The sequence below is a fragment of the Notothenia coriiceps genome, unplaced genomic scaffold (genome assembly GCF_000735185.1).
Source record: "Notothenia coriiceps isolate Sejong01 unplaced genomic scaffold, NC01 NC01_scaffold00018425, whole genome shotgun sequence".
Classification (NCBI taxonomy): Eukaryota; Metazoa; Chordata; class Actinopteri; order Perciformes; family Nototheniidae; genus Notothenia; species Notothenia coriiceps.
Window position 1 is genome coordinate 137,674 of NW_011351126.1, and position 9,345 is coordinate 147,018.

General features: G+C 38.7%; 1 protein-coding gene across 1 annotated transcript in view; it reads left to right on the forward strand.

Moving 5' to 3' along the window:
- Positions 1 to 9,345, forward strand: part of opn4b (opsin 4b) — a 25,089-nt gene that overhangs the window by 5,796 nt on the left and 9,948 nt on the right. Inside the window, exons 2-6 of the mRNA XM_010777649.1 lie at positions 2,517 to 2,653; positions 2,744 to 2,877; positions 4,679 to 4,882; positions 5,959 to 6,130; positions 6,415 to 6,576. Of these exons, the coding sequence (XP_010775951.1) occupies positions 2,517 to 2,653; positions 2,744 to 2,877; positions 4,679 to 4,882; positions 5,959 to 6,130; positions 6,415 to 6,576 (809 nt within the window). The remainder of the gene's footprint in view (positions 1 to 2,516; positions 2,654 to 2,743; positions 2,878 to 4,678; positions 4,883 to 5,958; positions 6,131 to 6,414; positions 6,577 to 9,345) is intronic.

Sequence of the window (9,345 nt, forward strand, 5' to 3'; positions counted from 1 at the left end):
AGGTGTGCACGTGTTAATACAACGTGTTAATGGAAGTTGAAATACGAGTAGGTTCATTAATGTGTCGTGATTAGGTCAATTCGGCGAACAGAACATAGAAGATCGTGGTGAAGATGATGATTAAAGGTTAGGATTAAAAACGAGAGCGCGCTGCATTCCTCCTGTCGTTTTTGTGACTAAACAACGGTTATTTGTTAAATTAACAACATCTGGATGTTTGTAAATGATTACATGTCTCTTATTTAGCACAGAGTATGATATCCGTGACATATGGATCTTAACAAAGTTCCGCTGTACATCCAGCGTACTGTATCTGACTTTATTTCACATGAGCTCCAGTGTGGAACCCCACTGCACCCCCTGGTGGATCAATGATCCATTGCAGCTGGCTTCATTATAATTACATTTATCTATCACGGAGGCGGTCTCAAGTCAAGCTGGAGGTTTTCCCTTGAGCGAGGGCAGATCACGCACCAATCACGGCCCTTGCGTTTCAAACTGTCTGAAATGAATCGCTACATCTGTATAAGAAGAGTATTTTTCCACTATGGTATTCCTTTGCTCCGCTCATGAAAAGCTATTTTTACTCATTGTTTTGTGTAAATGTGTCCTTCTCAAACCCGTTTCCAATTCATAAAAACTGTAAGCTGAAGAAAGCCGTGCCGTGACCTTCTAATTTCTTTGTTGCTGACAGACAATGCAAGAAGACAGTGGCGTAACAAGGTTGTGATTGGCCCCGGTCCAAATATTGTTTTGGCTGCCGCTGCACTTCAACATTGCTAACGTTAGCACTCGATTTCGAGGACGATGTATGACAAAAAAATGGTCTAATTTTGTCAGTTTAGCTGTTACATCTCCATGTTCTCTCTTGTCCTTTCTCTTTTGAGCGCTGCTCTTTGGTTTGCTGTACATTATAAATGCAAGCTATTACATTTTTAATAATGCTGCCGAACTTGCTGCTGCTAACTACAGTACAGTACAGGTTGATTAAACGGTTCGCTCGTCACGCAAGGTATCACATGACATGAAAGGGAGCAAGGTCATTGGACAGAAATATTTTTTATTTTTTGCATGGGCCCCTTGCCGGCTCTGGGCCCCGGTGCGTTACACCGGCTGCACCGTCGATAGTTACGCCACTGCAAGAAGTCAATCTCTTCATGACCTTCTGAACTCTACAATTTACTGGAGCATAAAACGTGAAAGAAATGCTCCTATCTTTTCTTAGCTATTGAAATAGGATACACTCTTCAGAGTGGATACTTTTGTATTATGCTGATTGAAGTAATCTAACTGCAAATGTAACCCTCATAATAACACTCACTCCAACATAATAATAGTACACTCTAACATTATTAATAGCTTAAATGTTATACTTAAATACTATTAAATGATTGATGAGAATGTATTTGTATTTGTTGTGTGTATGGGCTCTAGACTGAATTTAAAGGATTCATTCAAGGAAAATAAACCCATCAGGCCATAATTAAATTTAAAAAAATGTTGATTGTTCTACTGTCAAATGAAATGGAAAGCAGAAAAAAACATGAAATGTATCATTAAAAATGTAATTCTTAAATAAAAACAATTAACCTGCAATATAAGATAATTTGTGGCCACTTTGTGTTAGCAAAACATTGTCATATTATCACCTGTTAAGTTGAAATCTTCTTGAAAAACGGTTAATATTAATGGTATACAGTAACAGCAACAACTTGTTTTCATGGGCTATTTTTACGGTGGCCGACAGGGGTAAACATGGCAAAACATTTTCATTTGGAAAAACGCGCTGCAGTTTCAAAAACGATGCAAATAAATGAACACAAATGTGCGTGTTCAAATTAAGAAACTTCTTCACCAACTTTACGAAACATGCACAGAATTTACTAAAATCTCTGCGTAAATAAAACACTGCAAATACAAAATGCTGAAAATAAAAAAAAATCTGCAAGAAGCTCCAAACACAACGGAAACGGGGAAACTAAAAAGGGATGCACACAGCTGAGACCCAAGCATTGTTCAGCTTCTGTGATTAGAAAGTTGTCAATGTCGACTATCACTCAAAAACTGCTAATGAGCTAATACAATTTTGTTTGACAATTTGCACGGGTTAGCTACCATAATGTTTACTTGTGAAATAATGTGAACATTAAAATGAAAAATCTCCTGTAAAATTCTAGCAATAACAAGAAAATAAATCAACATGAAAATATATTTTGATTAAATAAAATAAATAACAATCTTGTATTAACAAAGAGCTTATCAAACATATATATTTATCATCATGGCTACAATATGCTTCCATACATGTACATGTTGTGGCTAATTCACAATTTCAATTTGTCATCCCAATATCTATTTTACGTTTTTATTGTCCTTTTTAATTTAATTATGTGCCGTCTGTCAGATTATGAGAACTGCAATAAAAGCTGAATTGTTTTTGTACTGACGTTGCTCTTGATCATGACTTGATAACATTATTTAACGCCATAAATTAACCCCTGTTTTCCTGTTGCCAGGGTCCCATGGTTACAAGCCACCCATTTCCAACGGTAGACGTCCCCGCCCACGCTCACTACACCATTGGTGTGGTCATCCTGATCGTTGGCATCACGGGCATGCTGGGAAACCTCCTGGTTATATATGCTTTCTGCAGGTACAACAGCTTTCTACTGCTGTTGTAGACAATGTTATTGTATAGACTTGTTAAGCACCACTTCACAGCTGTGTGTGTGTCTGTGTTCAGGAGCCGAAGTTTGCGGACACCGTCCAACATTTTCATCATTAACCTGGCAATCACAGACTTGCTGATGTGTGTTACTCAGACACCCACCTTCTTCATTAACAGCATGCACAAGCGATGGATCTTTGGAAAGAAAGGTAACAAATACATTTAACATTTGACACTTATCTTTTTGAAATACCGTGCAGTTACAAATACGACCTCAACACAGTATTATGATTCACCATGTACATGTACACACAAATCCACACATCTTTTATATTTATGATCACACTGGATTTCCACAAGGAACATGTATTGGTTTCGTACCCTATTGTGTGACGCGCAGTTCAATTGAGATTCTGCACACAAACCTGCCATTCTTTTTCACCCTTTTGTGCAGCATCTCAAAATTCCATTGATCACAAAGCCAGCAATAATGCATGTTGCTTGTATGTTTTATGAGTGCATTTCGAGGATGTTGTACCAGTGGTGCATTATACAGTACATCGGCATGCAACCTAGAGGGAATGGAGATGAAGAGGTGGTAACAGCAGCACAGCGATCCACTGATCAAACACTGATGGAGCGCAGCGTTTTCCTTCAGGAGTTGTCCTGACCTTCACCGCTGTCAGATCTGCAGCTCAACTCTCAATGGTTGTTACTGCAAGACAACTCTTTCCTTTTCTTCTTCCAACCAACCTCCCTACAACCTTGACATCCCATTTCTTCTGCCTATTCTTTTAAAAAGACACACAGGCAGTGAGATGTAGATGTTAAAAGAGTGACATAACATTCTTAGCTTCTGAAATATGAAGTATTTTAGAGTGAAATAGAATATTTGAGCGTGGTGTAATTATGAGAGGTTCTATTTCAAATCGCTTGGAGATTTGAAATAAAGTGAGTGAGTTAACGTGCAAGAACACTTTAGCAATAAGGTGTTGAATGTATGCATATATTGTTACCTCATGCACTTTACTACTCTATGCACCTTCTGGTTGGATGCAAACTGCAATTCGTTGTACTCTTGTAATCTAATTTCCATGCACGAGCATATTAGAAGTAGGGTGCATGGAGATAAACATTATGGTGGCTATAATCCTCCAGTCAGCTTCCATTAAGCCATTGCAGAAAAAGAGGGAACATGAGAGGACATCATTTAAAAAGTGCCCGTCAAATCTAAACACCGGGAAAAAATGCGGAAAGATTCATCAAAAATATTATTTTTTTATTTTCTTCATCTATGTTTCTGTGCTGATTAAAACTGATTGATGATTGGTTAGTTTTTCCTAAAATGAATTGCAGGTCATTGCAGGATTTTTCAATATCTGAAATGTTTTACACTTGTTATACTGTAGTTAATGGACACAAATGCAGTGAACTTTCTTTTTGACAAAATGCCGTAGGACTTTAAATTGTTGTTTCTCTCTGGAGAAAGCCTGGTGTTCCCTGGGAGCCAAACAGGACTCTATTTTCTTCAGAGACTTAACAATGGCTGTCAAACACACACAGTCAGAAAGAAGATCATGAAGGTGCTGCGATATACATTAACCCGCCTGAGCGGTATTTGTTTTAATTTATTAACAAAACACTTCTGATTCTGTCTTGTTCTTGCTTGTAATGACTTGATGGCATGATTAAATGTGTCCGGTCAGAGGTAATTTCACACTCAAATGATTATTGAGTGTTTTTGTTCTTGCCAAAAATGCTAATTTCTGCAACATATTGGTGCATTGTGTGCACGTTGAAAATTATCAATAATTTATATGCAGCATCATTGTACTATTTAATTAGCAAAGAATACCAAAACATCTGTTATTGCTCTGACATGATGAAACACATATGTGTCCAAAACTCTTAAAGAGCTATCATCTGCCAGAAAATAGATGTATCCTGATTGCTGCTGTCACGATTGTCTTTCCTCTCTACTTCTTGACTACTTCACCTCTCCTCCTTAAGGTTGTGAAATATACGCCTTTTGCGGAGCGCTGTTTGGTATCTGCAGTATGATAACACTAATGGTGATTGCGGTGGACCGGTACGTAGTGATCACCCGGCCTCTGGCCTCCCTGGGGGGGATGTCTCGCAGGAAAGCCCTGTGCATCCTGGCTGCTGCCTGGGTCTACTCCGCAGGGTGGAGCCTGCCCCCCTTCTTTGGCTGGAGTAAGTACAACTGCAACCAGAAGCCTGGAGGGAGAGTCTTTGTCGATCAGTATGAATCATCAAGGGGATTTCTTTTTTAGAACTTCTCTCTCAATGATTTTATTTGTGTCAGTTTGTCAAATTCCTGCTGAAAGTTGTACTGCCATGTCAAATAGATCTCACTTTACATTTGTCAACATGCCAACTACATTTAAAAAACATTTTAAATGAATTCAGTTATTAGAAGGATGATCAAGTGGTCAGCTGATATAGAAATGATGGTCCTACAATGATTAATGATGTTGTGGGGTCTTTCTGTCCTACTGGGCTTTTTTTTGTTTTGATGGATGTGCTTTGTTGTTGACAGCATCCAGCAAAAATGTGTTCTACTTTTTTCCCTGTTAACTAAACTCAAACAGTTGACAGTAACATTTTGTCAATTTTAATTTTAATTGAGAGATGATAATAATGTTTCTTTGACCATACAACCAGTCATTTCACCAAAGAAACCTGTGTTGTGACACTAAGTTCGACTAAAACAACAAAAGATAAGGTATTGGGAATTGTCATTTATTCAAACTACAATTTTGCACTCAATGACAAAATGTAGACCCTCACAAAGGTCGTCAAGTTGTTGTTTTTTACAATAGAGGATACATACAACTAAAGTTAGCTGAATACAATGTATTCAATGTCTGTGTATTGTGTACCTGGATTGCAGCATCTAGAGTCTCTAGACTATCTAGAGTCTCTAGACTATCTAGAGAACAGTAAAGGACCGAGCATAGAGCCCTGGGTTACTCCATCAAGTTAAATCCCTTGCACTGTCGTGAGCATTATGAACCAATTTAAACGGATAGTTTTCATTTATTTTTGCTATTTACCCCTCATTCAAGTCTTTAAGCTAAGCTAAGCTAACCGTCTCCTGGCTGTAGCTTTATACTCAACAGAGAGTTTTTGAAGTAGCATTTATATTGTAAATCTTAACAAGAAAGAATATGGATTTTTATCAAAATGCTCTACTACGTGTCACTTGGTGGAATCCCAGACAAATAGAAATTGTCCGATTCAATAAAATGTGTTTTCCTCTCCCACAGGTGCTTATGTCCCAGAAGGTCTGATGACGTCCTGTTCCTGGGATTACATGACATTTACTCCTTCTGTCCGTTCCTACACCATGCTGCTCTTTATCTTCGTCTTCTTCATCCCTCTCTTCATCATCATCTTCAGCTACTTCTGCATCTTCAGAGCCATCCGACACACAACCAGGTCTGTACATGCACACATTGATTTTCCTGTAATAAGGCAGACAAAGACTTCCACATGCATTGATAAAACACAAGCATTGTGTTGATATTGATGTCTTTTTGATTAAAAATGTGTCACTTGTGCATGCAAGTACAATAACTGTCATTCAAAATGTCCAAATAAATAAACTATAAAGCTAAATCTAATACAGTTTTTCTGAAAAAAATGCCACATTTGATTTAAAAATACAAATTATATTGTAACTCAAAATAAAGCTTTATTACTAATGTGTCTGTGTTTGACAGAGCGATAACACAGATGAACTGTCAGGGAACCAGAGACTCTGCAAAGAAGTTCAATAAGATGAAGACTGAATGGAAGATGGCAAAGATCGCACTCATCGTCATCCTGCTATACGTCATCTCTTGGGCCCCTTACTCGTGTGCTGCCCTCACTGCATTTGCTGGGTAGGTGGGTTTGTGTGTGTGTGACCACTGAGGAGATATTTTGTAGGAAGTGATGTAAAAATATTACGATAAATACTAAGAACCTTCTAGCTACATCAAAATTGGACATAGGAACATTGAAATGACAATATATAATCATGACATATGCTTTGATTTAAAGGTAGGATTGTTTAACAATGTGTGAGGACTTTATTGATTGGATGTTCCTATACTGCGGTGTTAAGTCAGTAACAATACAGATTTGAACATGATGTGGCTGTTTGCGTGTGCCAATCCTGTTTCTCTTCACAAATCCTGAAGTAGAAAACGCACCCACTCCTGCCCTTGTCAAATAAATAGCCGCTTTCACACCGCAGGACTTGCCGTACTTTAGTGCCGGCACTAAAGTACCACGGCACTGAATCCGCCAGGGGGCTAGTGCCAATCGCATTCACATCGCAGTACTTTCCCTGAGGCAAGATTACGCTGACGTCACTTCGTCTTCTTCTTCTCTGGGTTTACTGGCAGGCCGCAAAACCACTTCACGGCGAGTACAAAAAAAAACGAGAGAAGAAGAACTACACGGGGGAGGGGGTATAAAGCCCACCCGCTGTACATGATATATATATAATAGGTAGGCTCAGCAGACAGACCGTAGTGCAAAGATAAAGTGTCACATGATTATCTACTAAATAGTGAATTCAGCATCAACTTCACCAAGATGAAGTTCATATCTTCCTAAAATACGTGTTACTTTATGTCCCTACTAGAATCCGAGCTCAAATGACTCAAACCAACAAAATGTCCAAGCAAAGAATCATGTGCACCATGAGGCTGGGTTATAAGGGTAATTTACAAATAAAATACCCCGAAACATCGAGTGACACTTTATTTTTATTTTGTAATGTTAATGTTTTTAATATGGATGTCGGGGATGTTGTGTTGTTTTGTGTGGCGAAAGTACTTTAATTGTCGTGAACAAGACGTTATTTGACAAAACTACAAGGGGACAGTTGGGAAAAACAATTCCTTTCTCTGTACGGACTTTCTGTGTTGTAAAAGAGAAGAGACTCCAGTTCTCTTGTAGGTTCTCCGGGTGTAATTTCGCTACGCACTCTAAAATTCTGCGTCATGTGTTTCTTTGATGAAAATAACATTTTTGTCAGTCGACTACCTTACGTGGATAAAGGTGTAGATGTCGACTAATAAAGATAAACCGGAGCGAAATACTCGTAGTGTAGTTGAAACACGGGAACATGGCGTCTCAAACGTTACAGTGTTTATTTACCCCGGATAGAAGTAGTCTACACTTACACATTAGATGGTAAAAGTCATTCTTATTACCTGTTTTCTCACGTTATGTTTATGTAAATTAACTTTACACTTGGTTTTCAATTGTTTTTGTACAAAATTTATATTTCGTGTATACCTGTCTATCCACATTGGATAATTCTACATAGGTGTTGTCATTGTGTGTAAATCGTTTATTTCACTGTCTGAATCCGGTCAACGTCAACCATTAGCTCGAACGGGAACGTACCCGAGGAGGGAGTCCGGACCAGGCCACGCTAGGAGTCAGGAGAGGTTTTGGTGTCTGTCCTGCAGGTAGTGTGCTACAACAAGAGGGACTTCAGGAGACGTCGAAGACCTGTGGGCGACAAGGAGTTAGGCAGTGTGACTTATCGACTCTCCCATTTTACTTTTATTATTTACGAAATCTGTTATTCTTTGTATTTCAAACTGGTCAACTCAACTAGTCAAAAAAATCTGAAACAGTTATGGATAATGACATAATCGGGGTGAATTACTATAGTAGTCCAATTCTCCGTGTAAGTTTATTTCTAACCCATGAAATTTATGTACAACAGAAAAACTTAACGAACCAATAGTCTCAGTTCCTTTAGATCTTGACCATGAATCAAAATTACTATGTCACCAATAATACGCAAACCTCCCTCCGGAGTGTCCATTCTCTCGTGATTTGAATTCGATGGTAGTGTACAGGAGAATCGAACTGAATTTACATAAATTTGCATATTAATTCACTATAGTTTATATATTTATGGTGATTACGGTGACGTTTTGGTAATTATTAACGAACTAGAGCTGTCACAACTTAAATCGTGTTAACGTTATGTTTGCAATTCCCTAAAATTCTAAGACTTTCATAATACGATTTTTTGAGTTATTTGAATTCTAATAATAATATCAAAACGGACTTATCAATAGTACAGGCGAATGGAATCTTTGGCATTTTATCGGTGCCGTCACCACGTTCTACTCCCTCGTTACAATCGAATTCGAACATCGAAGTCGATCGAGGCCTTTGAAAGTCGGAGCCACCGTCTTCTCCAGTGCGGAGCCGGAGGCGGAACCTCATTCGCCCTCAACTTGAGACTGCAGTTCACAGCTCGGCGTCACCGGCTGGAGGCGGATGATTCCCCGGGAAAGAGCCGTTCGAAGACCGGTCTTAGGGATACCCACTGCAGTGCCTTGGATGCAGCTAAATTATATATGTCAGGATACCAGGTTGGGTTTAACGTCTTATCTCTTTACACTCTCGTCTGTCCCACAGCCACCAACTTAAATAGGATGTTACAACGTTGGAACACGTCGTTACCGTCCCGTCTTTTGTGTTCAGAATGTTGTGTATTTTGTGTTCATTAAATAGTACATGTAAACAAAATCTAATTTATTCCCTTTGTGGGCTTGCTGCCAATTACAGGAAAAGGTTTTAGTCGGACTCCCCCATTCATATTATCTTATTTATCGTATTTCTATTTTCAGGAA